Raw genomic sequence first — 17,473 nt, 5'->3', positions numbered from 1 at the left:
GTATGCATTATGATGACTTTGGCCTAAAACACTTGCTTCGAGCCATTATTTGTTAGAGCTGCTCCTATTTAAAATGGTAAACTATTTTTGTCAGCCTCTAACAGAATGTTTAACTTTCTGTTTTTATGTGTCAGGAAGCACAAAAACAGGAAAAGCCACACTGGTAGATTTTACTGGATGGTGTTTTACACAAGGTGGTCTAGAGAAAATAGAGTCAGGAGTGGACTTATGCCTTTGGCTGATCTATGCCTCACGTGTCACTTTGACTTAAGAAGGATAGGATTAAAATGATCAAGCAGGGACTAGCATATGTCTAAGTGGAATGCCTGAAAAGAAATAATCTGTCTGTAATTTGGAGCAATGAAGACTTAACCATTTTTAATGGAACAACTCTTTCCAGGCCCACCTCCAGATTCATGGTCACAGAGCAGCTAACGTACCATGGTTTGGTAATGATCATAGCCCACTAGTTCTGGTTCTGGGGTCAGGGAACCTTCTGTCTTACTCAGTTTTGGCTGCTATAATAAATTACCATAGACTGGGTGACGACCAATTCCTTCCTCACAGTTGGGGGCTGGGAAGGCTAAGATCATGGTATGGGCAAGTTCAGGGTCTGGTAAGGACTGATTACAGATTTGCAAATTACCATCTTCAAGGTGGGTGCTCACATGACACAGAGCTGGGAGCTGGACAAGCTTTCTGGTCTCTTACTGCTGTAGTAGGCACTAAATCCCATTCATGAAGCTCTATCCTTATGACCTAAACATTTACCAAACGTCCCTACCTCCTAATGTCATCACATTGGTGGGTTGGGATTTCAACATATCTTCCCTAAATGCTTTATATACCTTTAGCTTTAATCTGTTAGGAGGGAATGTTTATGGGAGTCTCTCAAAATGTACAAAATTCTGGGGAATTAATCTTAGTTTGTGGAGGGGCAAGGCAGGATTTCTAAGTTGCAAGCAGGATTTATGCTTTGGGAATTGACCCCAGTATTCCTTTTTGCCACCAAAAGAACTGGCCAAATCTGGGTCTCCGAGGTGGACTTATGATAATAGAAATTTTCAGGTGCATGAAAGTCTATAATAAGTTTTCCTTTTATAGGATTCTAATGGCCACTTCCTACCTTGCCTTGGTAAGTGTAGGTTACTGTGATTTGTTTTCTGATACTGGATGCTGTATTGTAGAAATACAGGTGAAGTATCTTCCAGATTTATTCCATATGCCACATTCTGTTCATTTATGTATTTGAAGAGAAATTTCCACTTAATTTAGCACATGAGTCTTTTAAAGAATGACCCCATAGAAATAAAATCCTCCCATTAGTAACTCGTTCCAGGAAGGGTTCTGGCCCACAGGAACGATTAACTCTGCTATGGGACACATGGAAGAAATTAAATAAGTTTTTGAAACCAAAACCATGTGTCTGAGTAGATAGTATTCGTCTGGGTGGATAGATGAGTTAGGACTCATCAAATCAGACTTGCCAGACACCTGATCCAGGATCAAGGCCGGAGTTCCCTCCATGAATTGGGAGTTCCCAGTAGACCTGCAGGGCTTGACCTTTACTGAATTATGTTCCCTCCTAGTTGAGAGAGAAAGAAAAAAGATCAAGGACTGTGAATTTGAAAAAGTGAATATTCTGTACCCCGTATGATAATTATAGGTCATAGTGTACCTAGGCCTGCCAGAAGAGCTGCTGACTGTTATAGGAAAGGAGGCTTGGGCTTCGACGGGTAAATTTCTGGGCAGTAGTGGTGTTGACAGTGTAGCTGGTGAAGTTATGTGCTGTGACTGCTCTGGCCGAGGCCTTGGCTCACAGGGAGGAGCTGGTCTTGGATCTCCCCTGTTGAGCTCACCCAGTCAAGGAGAGTCTAGTGGCTTCCATGGTCAGGGAGGGGAGGGTGTAGTTCACTCAGCCTTGCGGGAGCTGGGTGGATTTACTGGTCAGCCAGTCAAAGAGGCCTCAAGATCATCACTGGGAAAACTGGCTTTGGTAGTGGGTAAAAGTGGTTTGAGGGTTTAGCCTCTCAGGTTGGGTGGGCATTGGGAGTAGGCCCCCAGCCCAGCGGGCTGGCCCCAGGGAGAGGGTCCAGCTTGAAGGACACCCAGTCCTACTGGGTAACACTCCGGGTAGCAGGTCTGTATAAAGCTGATGATCTCTAGGTTTTCACTCTTGGCTCTTCAGGAGTTATAAGCCCAAAAGGAGGTCAGGACATTTTTAGAACAGCTTTTTGATCTTCTCTTTCCCAAAATCATGTGTCTGTCTTCAGCTTGTTGTAATTTTGAGGTTCAGTAGCATTTTTAAAAACGATTTATTTACTTATTTGAAAGAGAGAGAGAGTGAGCCAGAGCAGGATGGGGGAGTACAGAGGGAGAGGATCTTCAAGCAGACTCCGCATTGAGCTCAGAGCCTGACGCGGGGCTCAATCCCATGATCCATGAAATCATGACCTGAGCTGAAACCAAGAGTCAGATGCTTAACTGACCGAGCCACTGAGGCACCCCTGTTCAGTTGCATTTTTTATTTAAAATGATATCCTTAAGATCTTGAAGATATTATAAGGTTTTTTTTTTTTTTGTTTGTTTTTGTTTTTTTGGACATTGTAGGATTTTTACCTTTTTTTTTTCTTTGTGTCTTAGGTACAGGAAGAGGGCTGATGAGCAAAACATCCCTGCGGGTGAGAATTTCTCTAATCCTTGAAACCCAAAGTAGATTTTGCTGCTTTGTTTTTGTGATTCAAATCAAGTAAATTAAAAATATTTAAGATACACAGCCATTTTTTAACCCAGTGATAGGTTTGAATATAATTTTGTCAGTTAGCTTTAAGTTTGCTGCATAGAGGAGACAAACCCAAAGTAACAGAGTGGAACTTAATTTTGTTCTCAAGTAAACAAGCCTGACTGGGCAGACCTGGGCTGGTGTGGTGATCCCATGGCCGTGGGAGGTCCAGACTCCTTCAAGCTCTCTGTCCACATCCTAAAGGAAGTCCCTTACACTCAGGTCCAGGGAGTAGCTCCTGGAGCTTGAACAGCAAGATGGAACAAGGGGGTGAGGAAGGGCAGGTTTCCTTCTTTTAAGAACATTCCAGTCCTATCACGTCTGCCAGTGACTGGGTACACAGTCCCCCTGGCTGTGAGAGAGGTCCCTTGCACGGTGACCTCCCGATAGGATTGCACTAACGGCAGGAGAGAAGGCATGTTGGATTGGCAACTAGCTACCTCTGCCACAGCAAATTGTATAAAGCAGACCATATATATATATATTTTTAAAGATTTTATTTATTTATTTTACAGAGATCACAAGTAGGCAGAGAGGCAGGCGGGGGCGGGGAGGAGCAGGCTCCCCGCTGAGTAGAGAGCCCGATGTGGGGCTCAATCCCAGGACCCCGAGATCATGACCTAAGCCGAAGGCAGAGGCTTTAACCCACTGAGTCACCCGGGTGTCCCTAAAGCAGACCATATTTTAAACAAGCCAGGGGAGGGAGCGGCTCTCATCTGAAAGGGTGTGCTTAGTATGCCAAGTACAAGCCTGAATAAGCTTAAGCCTCAGTAAGCAGTGGGCAGAGCTTCAGAGCCTGTCCCAGGATTATCTTCAGCTGGTGGTGGGACCCCCTTGGCTTGTTTTCTCACCTGGAAAACGAGGAGGTAAATGACATAGATGATCTCCAAGGTCCATTTTAGTTCTTTCTATGCTTTTTAAAGGATATCTAATGCAAATTTTCTGTGAAGCTAGAATTCCTTAATTTATTTTTAGTTCCTTAACTTTTTTTTTTTTTAAAGATTTTATTTATTTATTTGACAGACACATCACAAGCAGGCAGAGAGGCAGGCAGAGAGAAAGGGGGAAGCAGGCTCCTTACTGGGCAGAGAGCCCGATTCAGGGCTCGATCCCAGGACCCTGGGACCATGACCTGAGCCGAAGGCAGAGGCTTTAATCCACTGAGCCACCCAGGTGCCCCTTTAGTTCCTTAACTTTGAAATCCGGCCGTGCACTTACACATTGAGCCTAAAGAATGGTACTTTTTAATGTTGCAGTTCTCTTAGGCTACTTTTTTAATTTAAAACTTTACTTATTTATTTTTAAGATTTTATTTATTAATTTGACAGAGAGAGAGCACAACTAAGCAGGGTGGCAAGCCGAGGGAGAGAGGGAAGCAGGCTCTCTGCTAAGCAGGGACCCTGGAATCATGAGGGCCGCCACTTAATCGACTGAGCCAGCCAGGCGCCCCTAAAACTTTATAATTTTAAAACATACATGATGAAATTTACTATCTTAGCCATTTTAGAGTGTACAGTTCAATAATATTAAGTACAGTCACATTGTACAATATTTTTATTTTTTGAGGAAACATATAATCGTGTTCTGTTTTGGGAGGGAGATATACTTCTCATGTATATGGCAGTAAACGTAGGTAGTCTTTGTTTAGATTATGAAATGATAATTGGCAGTTGCTTCACATCTTTCAAATATGATCTTTGGTTAAACTTTTTGAAAACTGAGACATATTTTACGCCTGGTGAAATGCACAGATTTTAAGCATCCAGTTTGGTAAGTGTTGATCAAGAGTTTTACTGTAGTCAGGATATAGAACATTTTATTAAGTGGCTTTATTAAAATCAGAAAATTGTGCGATGTTGGAGCAGGAAGGGACTGTAGTGATTGTCCAGGTTGATCTTGATTCACACATGAGGAAACCAGAAATGGAACCCAGAAGATTTTTGGCTGAGATTTTTTAACCAACTTAGATGCCAATTACAATGGAAGCTGGGATCTTAATTAACGTCAGGCTTCTTAATGCTTAATTTGTTTCTGGTGTCTGTGACTTGACATCTTAATTTTTCTTAGTGTTTCTATCTCAGTGGGAGGAACTGAAAACTCTACTTTTGCAGGTGGTAAAATGAGACCCTTGTGCTGGCTGGGCTGCCCTTTTCTTAGTCTAGTTGGCACAGGTCGTATGGAGAGTAGGCCTTTGCTGGGAGGAGTCACTGGACACATGGATTTCACCAGATAGAGTTACTTTGAGTGGTTTCTGCCTATTTCCTATAACACTATTTCCTGGTATAAGAAAGTGAAGGAGTGATAGGATCTGTCAAGAGTGTTTACACATTCCTTTCTGGTGAAGGGCTGATTGCTAGTGGATGTCAGTCATATAATGAGCCCTTAATTCTTGTTGGGGTTGTAGTACCTGCTGTTGGAGCAGACCTGCCTGCATCCGCCGACTCGGGCTTGGGAGCCAGACGGTTGGTGGGCTCTTTGGTGTCTATGGTCGGGTTATTCTGGGTTCTTAGTAGATAATTGTGGACTGCAGGACACAGGTCCTTCTCAAACGCAGGTGTTCTAAACTTTACTTTCTTTTTGGTAAGGAGGGACAGATGATTATTTCGTTGCCTGAGAGTTGCCTGCTCACCACGGACACAGTGATTAGAAGCTACTTAGGGACGTACATTGCTAAGTAAGTGAACGTACACATGCTCGTCTGGTTCAAGTGCTTGTCTTGTAAAGTCTGCAGCATTGGCAGATAAAGTCCTCTAAGGAAGGCATAGTTTGTCAGGATGAGCCCCTTTGTATACCTCATACATGTTTGAAATGATTCAGAAGGTTTACTCTGTTCTCGAAGTTGTGTTCTTAATTCATTTTAAGCTGCATTTTTAAGGGTTTTAATAGGCTGCCTGGGATGTGGGTTTGAATCCTCATCTATCACTTACTAGGAAATGCAGAGAAAGTGAGAGAATAGATCGCTGTCATTCTGAGTGCCCTGAGTCCTCCTAGCCTGTTCTCCACAGGTTACTCTTATTTTCACCCTTACTGTATTTGCTTCAACTCTCCTTCCACTACGGAGAGCTGTTGATGTTACAAAAGTGTAGTTTTGTTTAGTGTAGAAGAAAGGAGGCCAAAATAGGAGAACTATTTTCTGGCTTTTGTTATAGTGGGCCTTTGTTCTGTGGAACTTTCTGAGGACAGTGTGAATGGGGTCCGTAGCAGAAGGGGTTTCTAAATTATGAGGGTTGTAAGATTGTATTGTTTCTTCTCAGAGTCTAAGTTCTGGACTTTTAATCTTGGCATGTTTTTATGAGGGCAAATGTATCTTTATTGGCCTGAGTAAAAGCAGCGATGCTCCTAGTATTAACATTTTCTGTGTCATTCTGAAATTTTGAGCAGGCTGTTTTCGCAGTATGGGAATCTGGACTTTGAAGGTTTAATGAAAACTTTTTTCTAAAAGATTCCTGCAACATGAAATCTTTTTATGGATAACAAATAAAAATACTGCAGTGTGTAATTTTTAATAGAGTGGGTAAATTTAGGAATTAAAACTTTAGAACTGTAGCAAATATATAATGAGGTGATTCAGTTTTCTATCTAGGTTAGTGTCACGCAGTAGAACTTTCGCAGTAGAAATGTTTCACTCTGTGTTGTCCACTGTGGTGGCCGTTAGCCACATAACGCCTGTTGAGCACTTGAAAAGTGACCTACATGACTGAGGAATTGAATTTTAAATTTTACTTAATTTTGAATAACTAAAACTGAAATAACTACGTGTACCCAGTGGTTACTGTATTGGATGGGGCAGGTCTAGGTTCTTTTCCACCAGTTTTTTCCCCCACCAAGTTTGATACCTTTATCCAAGCAAAATAAGTGAACTTGGAGCAGAAGCTTTAAAATTGGAGAACCAAGTTGGAAACAAAGAGGTTGCTTGCAAAAAGGATTCTCTTGCAAACAAAGCTGGAACTTGGGGTAGTGAGACAGTTCTTGTCACTCATCAGTATGACTTGCTTAGGGCATTTACAGTGGGATGCGCTCTGGAGAGGAAAGTCTTGAGGAAGCAAAACCCTCTCCTGGTGCACGGAGTAAGCTCGGCGTGCGCTGGCAGTTTGGCCACAGTCCCTCTGGGAGCAGAACAAACCATTAGGATACCTGTGTCTCTAGCTGATTCCATATTTTGAATAAAAGTAATTCTTTTAATCCGGCTTGTATTTTTTTAAAAGGTGCCAGCCTCCTCCATCTCCTCTTCTGGCTCTGTGCACCTTTTTAGTTTCAGAAAAGCATGCTGGGGACCAGTCTCTCTGGAAGCCTTACCTGGACATTTTACCAAAGGCCTACACCTGCCCCGTATGTTTGGAGCCAAAAGTGGTGAATCTTTTTCCTGAACCTTTGAAGGCAAAGGCTGAAGAGCAGAGAGCCCGTGTGCAGGGGTTCTTTTCTTCCTCCAGAGACTTTTTCTCTTCCCTGCAGCCTCTGTTTTCTGAGGCTGTTGAGAACATTTTTAGCTACAGTGCCCTCCTGTGGGCTTGGTGCACGGTCAACACCAGAGCTGTGTACATGAAGCATGGGCAGAGGAAATGCTTTTCTCCAGAGCCGGACACCTATGCGCTCGCCCCGTACTTGGATCTGCTGAATCACAGCCCAGATGTCCAGGTGAGACACAAGGCAAATATGTTCTGTTTGATAGGAAGGACTCTGACATATAGAACCTGACTTTGAAACCATAGAGGGAGGTGTTGCTGGCTTTAGGTAAATCTACCTCCACCAGGTATTTTTCTGTCTTTTCTCCCAGCCCCCTTTTCCTTTCTGGCATCCTGTTCTTTTGTTTTCCCACTCTGCTTTCCAGGCCAGCAGAGCTATATCCCCTGATACAGCCTTAATCAGCAGCACCCCCTCACCCCCCAGCTTTGGTGCAAAGTTCTCTTTCCTCTTTGCTAGTATGGGGACTAAAGTCCTGACTGCTCTCCTGTCCCATTCCTTTTTACACCTGGTAGTATCGCTGTCAGTATTTATCTTTGCTGTGATCAGTGATTGACTTGTTGTCTCTGTCTCTGGGCTGTATAAGGATGGGGAGGAACTGTGCCTTTTTCTCCCTGTAACCCAGTGGAGGGTCAGGCACCTAGTAAAGACTTGATAAACCTTTACTGAATGGATGAATATTTGTGGGGAAAAGGAGTCTGGGAAACATTAAAGAATCCCTCTTTGGGAGATAGTCATAGATCTCGTCTCCAGCTCTTTCCCGCTATCTCACATAAAGGTGACGATTTATGTGTAGGCATGCTGAGGTAGGGCCTGGCTTTGAGGGCAAAGGTGTCCCTATGTCAGCTCACCTGTAATCTGTTCAGGGTCTGTTTAGAGGTACACTGGCTGGGCCCTTGCTCACGCTCTTCTCTTCGTACTGCACCCCGCCTGGAAAAGATGGATGGCCCCCGGCTAGCCCACGTACTGGTGCGAGGTGAGCATAGGGAGGCCCGTACTGTGCTTTCTCAGGCAGAGGCAATCTTGCCTGTCTGCTTGCTACTGTTGAGAAAGATGCATTTCTGACAATATTCAGCAAAGGAGATGGAGGTTTGATGGCTGTTTCTGTGGCTGATGTTGATGAATTAATGTCGGGGCCATGCCTGTAAAAGGGTGCTGGACACAGGATTTAGTCAGTTCTCACTGGGGTGACTTTATTTTTATTGGGCTGTTAGTGCGTTTGTGCTCCAAGCCAGTGACTCGACAGCCTTTGTAGGGGCCCCACAAACTACAGCCTGTGGGTATGTGGCCCAGTGGCCCCGGCAGAGCCTAAAATACTTGCTCGCTGGCCCTTTATGGAAAAAAGATTGTTGACCCTTGGTCTAAAGCGCATTACTGCTGGCTTTTGGCAAGTAACTCGAAACCGTGACCCTAATCTGTTGATGCTACAAGCTGAGAATTTCAGCTCCCTTCCTCCTCCTTGTCCTCACTGGGGTTTACTGTGTAGTGTGGCGACCTCAACTCTTGAACCCGCTCCTTGTGTGGAGGGCAGGTGGGTCATCTTGGTTCTTTCCTCTGCAATCTGTTAACTAACAACTGTCACAAAATCCATATCATTGTGTCAGTCAGTATCCTGCTCTCCGAACGCTGTGTATTGTGAGGCCTGAAATTCATGTGTGGCCTTGACATCTTTGGGCGTCACAGGGCCCCGGGGTCTGACTGTGAGTTCCTCTGATCTCCCTGGATATGCCCCCCACCCAGAGGGAAAGGCCCCATCACCCGGCCCTCAGCCTAATGGTTTCTCCTTCCTGCCTGCCTCTTCACACGAGCGCTCACATCTCCCCACAGGAGATGGGGTGACTTCCTGTTACTCCCAGGCCTGCTTCCTGTGGCTCCGGCAGGTCCCACAGTTCCCAAGCGTAGCTCCTGTGTGGCTGGGGTGTCCTTACCTAGGCTGTATATGTGACTAGTGAACCACTCTCTGGCATACCTGTCTGCTTTCAGGTGTCCTGCGTTTGGCCATCCTGAGAGCCCTTGGGCAGGACCCCCTCCCTCACTGAGCGGGGACGTGGAGGCACCCAGGAGCCCCAATGCAGGGCCGGCATGTTCCCACATGTGGTTGAATTCACACTGTGATGAGTGTTTGAAAGCTGTATCTGACTTTAATACAGCAAACTTAATATGTTCAGTTTTATGCTTGGCTTTAAAGAAATCATTAATGATTTTTTTGCCTAGGTAAAAGCATCATTTAATGAGAAAACTCGCTGTTATGAAGTCAGAACGGCTTCAGGTTGCAGGAAACATGAACAGGTGTTCATCTGCTATGGCCCTCATGATAACCAGCGGCTGCTCCTGGAATACGGATTCGTGTCCATCCAGAATCCTCATGCTTGTGTTTATGTCTCAGCAGGTTGGAATCAGCTTTGCTCTTATTACGAAGATACAGTTCTTTTTTTTTTTTTATGCCATCTGAGGATGTGGATTTTTTTAAGTTTTAGTAAAAATGGCAAAACCTTAAAATGTGTATCATTTATTTTCCCCTAGGTAGGGAAAGACACTCACTGACCATATAATTTGAATATTGAAGTGAAAAACAAGGCTCTGGTCACTACTGAGGAAAGGAAGAACTGAGAAAAGTTGTTGCATTAGGTCAGACAGTAGAATGGGAGAAAAGAAAGACCACTGAGGAAATGAATATAATAATAACATTTAATATATAATATATTAATATTACTAATCAACTAATATAGTAATATAATATTTTATTTTTTATTTTTTATTTATTTATTTTTTTAAAAGATTTTATTTATTTATTTGACAGAGAGAAATCACAAGCAGGCAGAGAGAGAGGAGGAAGCAGGCTCCCTGCTGAGCAGAAAGCCCGATGCGGGGCTTGAACCCAGGACCTGGGATCATGACCTGAGCCGAAGGCAGTGGCTTAACCCACCGAGCCACCCAGGCGCCCCAGTAATATAATATTTTAATAATTAAAAAGATGGGAAGAAATGGTAACTTTTGTTCTGAGACATTATCACTGTCACTAAATACAGGATAGATTAGAGAAACAAAAAACTTAAAAAATTAAATTTAAGCATTTACTGTGTGATTGCTTTTTGGTCTTTTGGCTAAGATCATGTGTAGTATCTCTTCTTATCAGTTTGTATGAGGTGCTATGACAGGGATAAATATATTACATAGTTATTGTCTTGGAGGTTAATGCCATGATGAAATATTGATTTCATTTATGTTTTTCTGTGACCTACTAATTAGCCATCACCAGTATTACTATTTTTAAAATAAGAATTTAGCTGTTAAATTAATGCTGTGGAAATTCCAAATATAGTATTAATAACAGTATATAGAAAAATGTTTCTTTCCCACTTCTCCTGAAGCAGCAGAGGAGTAGTTTGTAGGCCATCGAGGAATATGGCCAGAGATTTACTGACTGTATAATTTGGGGTAGTTTTAATATAAGCTGTATAAAGTAGAAACTTGTTCAAGGTGAAACTACTCCATCCTATAGGCAGAATAATAATGTTATTTCTCAAATAGAAATTAAAACCAAAAACTGGGCCTTGCTGGGTCTCTTAGACAACTAGCTTTGAGATTAGCCTCCTGTTATCAGAATAATTTTAATATTGTTGACCATGAAATACTGATTTGCAAAGTTTGGACAAAATTTACATTTTAGTTATTTTTACATTTAAAAAACCAAGACATAGAAATATAAAAGAGATTTTAGAAACAGAAAAGTCAGTCATTACCCTGCTATCTCAACAAGATTTGTTAAATTTTTCATGTTCACTTTTAATTGCTTATGATTATAATCACTAATACCCAGTTTCGAATTCTGACTTTTGGAAACATCATTATAAACAATTCTTCATGTTTGTAGTGGGTAGTGGGTTTAACTTCCTGCATCTGCCACTGTCTTAATTACCAGGTTTTGTGGATTAATTTGCTTAGTGGGAACGTGTGTTGAGGTTATGGATGTTTTCCTCCCTGCCCTGAAATTCTGTAGCTTTCCAGGGGCTAATAAAGATCTTGAATTGGACTTGATTGGAGCTTTTTGGTGTGAATTAGGAAAAACTGTTTACACGTCTTTTTTTTTTTTTTAATTTTTATTTTACTCTTTTAAAAATTATGTTCAGTTAGCCACTGTGTAATACATCATTAGTTTTTGATGTAGTGTTCAATGATTCATCAGTTAATGCACAACACACATTGCATGTCTTGATTGTTGATGGAAGGGAAAGTAATTGTAGAAGGCCCACACTTTTGTCTGATGACACCCTAAATTTCCTTCTTTTTCTGTTTCCTTTTTTTTTTCTTTTTGTAGAACTACTTGTTAAATATCTGCCATCAACAGATAAACAAATGAACAAGAAGATTTCCATTTTGAAGGATCATGACTTTATAGAGTAAGTATTTTTCTCTGTCTCTTAAAATTATTTCTTCAGGAAACTGGTAAGAAAATTGAGGTAGCATTTCTAGAGATACAAGATACCTCCTGACTATACCAGTTGACACGTAGGTATTTATTGAGCATTTACTATGTGTAGTAAATTGTGCTTCATGTGGGGCACACAAAAAGTTTAAGATACTTTTCAAGAAACTTACTTGGGGACATAAGATACAAACTTGAAGTATTATTGTACTAAAAGAAAGCCCTGCTTGTATGGATTGGTAGCCCGGTGTTTGTCTCCAATACGTGGTCAGTGGGATGGCATTGGGCTCCTGCAGGCCAGGCTGGCTCTCTGTCAGTCACTCAGTAACATGGTGTAGGCACTTAGGGTGCAGGACTGGGGGTGCTGGCTGGGTGATTCCATGCCAAGTGGAGACTCTCTCAAATTTTCTTCTCTAAATAAAATGAAGTTTTACATGGTCCAGCAGCATTGTGAGGGCACTCTGGCTGTGGTGGCTGCCATTTGTTTGATGCCCAGGGAGCTCTGATTCTTCATCTTTCATCTCACTGGGACCTGTGGCACTGGCCCTCTTCCTCTGGCTTCCTCAACCAGATTTAGCTCCTTACTGAAATTAGTGGGAAAGTTGTTTTTTAATCCCCCCCCTGCCTTTTTTTTTAATTTAAAGACTTATTTGAGAGGGAGAGAGGGAGAGGGAGCAGAGGGAGGGGCAGGCTCTCCACTAAGCAGGGAGCACGCCGATGTAAGGCTTGATCCCAGGACTCCCCGGGATCATGACCTGGGCTGAAGGCAGACCTTTAATCACCTGAGCCACCCCAGCGCCCCTTTTATTTTTTTTTTTTTAAGATTTTATTTATTTGACAGAGAAATCACAAGTAGGCAGAGCAGCAGGCAGAGAGAGAGAGGGGAAAGTAGGCTCCCTGCTGAGCAGAGAGCCCGATGCGGGGCTCTATCCCAGGACCTTGAGATCCTGACCCGAGCCTAAGGCAGAGGCTTAACTCACTGAGCCACCCAGGCGTCCCTACATTTTCTTTTTAAACAGAAATGATTTTTTTTTTCCCTGCTCTGGCTTTGTTCTTAAGTATTTGCAGACTTATTTTTCTCTTTTGCCTTTGTGACCAAGACACAAGTTACATAATGTTTAGCCCTTCAGAAAGTGTTTGGCTCTTCAGCCATTTGCCATGGTGTCGTGAAGTACTGAAGTGACCGGTGTGTTGTTATTTGTTTTTATGCTTTAGAAATTTAACATTTGGATGGGATGGACCATCTTGGAGGTTACTCACAGCTCTTAAGTTGTTATGTCTGGAGGCCGAAGAATTGTAAGTGTCGTTGTGTTGGTTTTGAGCTGTAGTTACAACCTGTATGTAACCTTGGGGCCTCTCTCAGCTTACATTCAAATACCCCGCCTGGGAGGAGAAAGGATGCCATTGTATAACGGGAGGCTTATTCTTTATGGAACTTGCCCGTGTCCTGAGCATTTTACTTCTAAGTTTTTACCACTTCTGGAATCTGGTTTTAGAGTCGAAATCAGAGTACATGACCCTGAGAACTTTTTATTTTCAGGTATTTTTTTCCCTGGTGACCTGCAGTTGTTTAGAGTCGATTTTTTTTTTTTTTTTTAAAGATTTTATTTATTTATTTATTTGAGAGGGAGAATGCTCATGTGACATGCGAGTGGGGGAGGAGCAGAAGGAGAGGGGGAGAGAGAATGTCAAGCAAGCTCTGTGCTCAGCGTGGACCCCCACACAAGCTTCAGCTCAGGATGCTGAGATCATGCACGACCTGAGCTGAAGTCAACAGTCAGATGCCCAACTGACCGAACCCCCCAGGAAACCCTAGAGTAAATATGTATATTTCTTTTCCTAGAGTAAATATTTTAAAAAATGTGAGCCTTGGCACTGTTCAAAGGGAAGGCCGGAGTAGGTAGTTTTTTCTTTGGGGCAAACAGCTCCTCCCCTCTGGTTCTGCCCCCGTGCGCAGATCCAGCCCCCTGCTAAAGGAGAGGCCTGGAAATTTCCGTGGGGAAGGCAGGTAGAGGGGAACCCCGGGTGGAGACACACGTCTTGGTTAGGCTCCTTAGTGTTACCTTGAGGCTGCCGGTCCCTCCCCCAGCATGGAAAGGACTGTCCACTGCCCAGTGCAGGGACTTCCTTCAGCCTGGGTGCATTGCTTAGCAAAGGCTCACATGAGAGGAACCATAGGAAGGGAGGAGTTGCTGAGGATACTGACCCCATCCTCCAGCAGTTGGGAGGACCAAAGGAGCTAATGCATAGAGTTAGCCCTTGGAACAATGCCTCGAAGTATTTGGTGCTCGTTGAGTAGCTCCTGTCGGGATAATGCTTACCTCTTCTGCTATAAGGACTCAGAGAAAAAATTACTTCCTCATCTCAACCCCAGAAATAGTTGTGTTTATTCTCAGCAGATGGTGTGTTTTTATCTTACAGCCACTGTGGATTCTGTATCTGATAGTTTTCTCTGTTGTTTGCTAGAAAACTCAGTGGCAGATATGTCGCCTACCCAGACATGCAGGATTTTAAGGCACGCAGTTTATCCTGGTTTATTTTACCCTTCCTCCTTTCACCTTTCCTTTTGTCTTGTTTTCACTGTCCATTCATCTTAACCTTGTATTTCATCTCGCGCGTGCCCTTGTAAGCTTCTGTAAATCCTTCATGGCAAAAGGTCTGAGAGGACACCCCGAGGCCTCTTTTCCTCCCTCTTTGAGTTACTCCTAACGGTCTGGGGTGATGTGGCAGAACAGGTGGCAATTTGGCCGAATGTTGTTCGCATGCGGGTTCTACCTCTCCTTAGCTTTGTCACCTAGGGTGAGTTCCTTACCATTCCCAATTCTTAGTTTGTGTCAAACATGGGAATACTAAATGCTTTCTTTACTAGGTAATTGTGAAGAGTTAATTAGATAATTGTTTTATATGAAACCCTGTGCCGGGCATATAGTGATTTCCTTCCTTCTTTTCTTTCCTGAGAACTTAGCTATTCCTGAGGTTTCTGTTGTTGTTTCTGAAGCTGAAGACTTATAAGACTTTTCCATGGTTTATGAGCTGTCCTGAATTTCTAAGTGACGTCTGTATACTTCCACTCTGATGTGGCAGTTTTCTTTCTTATCTTTCCCCTCCTAAGCCATTCTGCTTCGGACTCTCGGCATCCAGAATTTATTCCTTCACCCTCTTCCGCTCTGCGTAGTGCTTCTTGCCAGCACGCGGTTTTGGCTCTGCCCCCGTCTGGCTCGGCATCTTGCTGTGGCTCCCTCTTGCTTTCCCTGCAACACTTCTGCTCCTCTGCCTAAAGGGAGTTGGCTCCACATGCCCCCGGAAGCGCATTTCTTGCATATTTTCACAGTGTAAAATGCACAGAAGGCCTTCACTGTCGATTCCTCTTTCCATCTCCAGAGCCTTTTACCTCTTCAGTTTGCCATAGTTTAGAAAAGACTGTCACTTGAAGAGAAGGAAAGTTCTACTGTCTTTGCTCCTCAGCCTTAGTCCTTTTGTCTGGGAGTCACCTTCTGTCTTCAGCTGTGTTTCCATGCCTGGTGGACATGACAGCACTCACTCATGTGCCTGACACAATTGCAGTGATAATCCGATTCAGTCCCTCCCTACAAAGAGCGTCAGTCCCCTTGATTCTTACTATCAGTTGTTTCTCCTCCTCCTGTACCTTGTCTGCTGCAACAGGAGCTGCATGTGGTAGGAGCTTTCAGGGAATGTGCTAATGGAATGAGTTGATTATGCTTCTGGAAAAATAGGAGAAGAGTTATGTTGAAATGTAAAAAGCCTTCTTTACCTTTTGAGAGCCTGCTGACATTATCTTACTGAACAATTTGGTTTTAGTACATGCTGGAAAAAAATACTTCTTGGGGACATCATTTCAGATACAAATGAGAAGAGAAGTTTGGTCATAGCCCAGAAAATATGTCATTATTTCATAGAGGAAACCAATGCTATGCTGCAAAAGGTAAGTTTCTAGAATATTGGATTCTTTTGATGCCTTAAATAGATGAATGTTGATGTAATTTCTGGGTTTTTTGACTGTTAACATTGTGCATATAGATTCAGTAGGTAAAATTATTGCATGAATTTTCAAGTACTTTTTAAAATATTTCTATTTAATAGTTGTTTTCATTAAATGGGAAATATTTTTTCAAAAAGATTTCATTTTAATTTTAAATTTAAATTTATTTTAATTTTAAAAGATTTTAAAAAATCTTTTTTAAAAAAGATTTTATTTATTTGAGATAGGGAGAGAGAGAATGAGCAGGGGGAGGGGCAGAGGGAGAAGCAGACTCCCTGCTGAGCAGGGAGCCCCATTGGGGCTTGATCCCAGGACCCTGGGATCATGATCTAAGCTGAAGGCAGGCAGTTGTTTTACCAACTGAGCCACCCAGGTGCCCTGAGAAACCAGCTCATTTTAATGAAAACATTACTGGGATTGAAAAATAATTTTAATGAACCTTCAAGACATAATGCTAAGTAAAATAAACCAGAATACAAGAAGACGAATGTTGTATGATTCCACTGTCCAGCATAGGCAAATTCATAGAGACAGAAAGTAGAGTAGAGGTTACCAGAGGCTGGGGGTGAGGGGAATGGGGTTTGTGTGTAATGGGTGCAAAGTTTCTGTTAGAGACGGTGAAGGAATCCTGGGGACACTTAATGGTGACAGTTAAATAACACTTAGAGTGTATTTAATGCCATTGAACTGTACACGGAAAAGTGGTCATAATGGTAAATTTTATGTTTGTTTATATTTTACTACAGTAAAAAATTAATTTTAAAATACTTTCCAGGTTTCTCATATGAAAGATGAAGAAGTGGCTTTGATAAACCAACTAACTTTGGTAGAAACATTGTGGACAGAAGAGCTAAAGATTCTGCAGGCCTCTGATGAGATTCTAAACAGTTTGCAAATGCCTTTTAGGTAACTTCACCTAATGCATTTGGTCACCTCCTGTGGTGGGTGTGACAAACAAAGATTTATTTTGTATAGAATCATTTATAGTCAGTGAATGGTTTCTATTAAACAATTGTTTACTGAATCCTACTCCTTTTGCTTTCTTTGTTTGTGGGGTGGAGCAGTGGCTGCTCCTCAGGCTTTGAAGGGTATCTGTTGGCGGGGGTTGGGGAGGTGGGGGGGGGGCAGGGCAGGCTCTGCGGATTCTGGAGCAGTACATGGAGATGGATGTGCCGTCCTCGCAGCACCTCTGATATGCTCAAAACGGACCACAGTCCTGCAGGAAGAAGGAGGAGGAAAGCACTGTGCTGTAAGGAGACGGGATTGTGAGGGCTCTGTGTGTGGCCTTTCACTCGGTGTCCTACTTCCCCTCTGCCTCAGCACCTGTAAAAGCGCAAGAAGTTGTATGTTTATTATGTTCTGATACCATCAGGTTTAGGGATGAGCTGGTGGTGGGTGGCTTTGAGTGGGGAGTATGGGGAATGCGGGACTGGCCGGGGTCTCAGCGGGGCTTTACTCCCAGCTGCACTGAGCTGGAGCAAACCACACCATGTTTTTCGGTTCTGATTTCCAATCTGGAAAGGAGATTGTTGGGCAGGAATGGGGGTGGACGCCCTGTGTATTAGCTCTGACCCCCAACCCAGTGGAAAGGCTAAGGGGCTGGGACACATGTCCGCAGAGGCCCCAGGAGATGTTGCCTCTCCCCTTGTTGGCCTCACTTAACTAGGGACCAGGGAATCGGTAGTGGGAGGGACAGTCAGGGCACTGTCTGTCTCTGATTTTTTACAGAATGAAAGTTCAGTCATTAAATACAGGAGAGAGCAGGGCCTGCCTTAGCAGACCTCCCTTTGTTGGCAGTTTTCTA

The 17,473-nt window shown here is 43.1% G+C and overlaps 1 protein-coding gene across 4 annotated transcripts in view; it reads left to right on the top strand.

The window, feature by feature from the left end:
- The window catches only part of LOC111155770 (SET domain containing 4), a 25,745-nt gene extending 9,047 nt beyond the window's left edge, over positions 1–16,698 (top strand). For 3 of the 4 annotated variants that reach the window (XM_022516154.1, XM_022516155.1, XM_022516156.1), the window contains exons 3-10: positions 2,644–2,681; positions 5,368–5,456; positions 6,988–7,417; positions 9,458–9,632; positions 11,562–11,643; positions 12,885–12,965; positions 15,489–15,612; positions 16,445–16,698. In XM_022516154.1, coding sequence (XP_022371862.1) covers positions 2,644–2,681; positions 5,368–5,456; positions 6,988–7,417; positions 9,458–9,632; positions 11,562–11,643; positions 12,885–12,965; positions 15,489–15,612; positions 16,445–16,579 — 1,154 coding nt within the window. In that variant the 3' untranslated portion in view covers positions 16,580–16,698. Of the gene's footprint in view, positions 1–34; positions 1,136–2,643; positions 2,682–5,367; positions 5,457–6,987; positions 7,418–9,457; positions 9,633–11,561; positions 11,644–12,884; positions 12,966–15,488; positions 15,613–16,444 lie in introns of those variants that run through there. The other variant, XM_022516157.1, reaches the window with a different exon arrangement.
- Positions 16,699–17,473: the final 775 nt, after the last annotated feature.

Source organism: Enhydra lutris, unplaced genomic scaffold (assembly GCF_002288905.1).
Source record: "Enhydra lutris kenyoni isolate GAN:26980312 unplaced genomic scaffold, ASM228890v2 scaffoldscaffold43, whole genome shotgun sequence".
Lineage (NCBI taxonomy): Eukaryota > Metazoa > Chordata > Mammalia > Carnivora > Mustelidae > Enhydra > Enhydra lutris.
The sequence above is the reverse complement of the archived record's forward strand: the minus strand, read 5'-3'. Positions and strand labels throughout refer to the sequence as shown.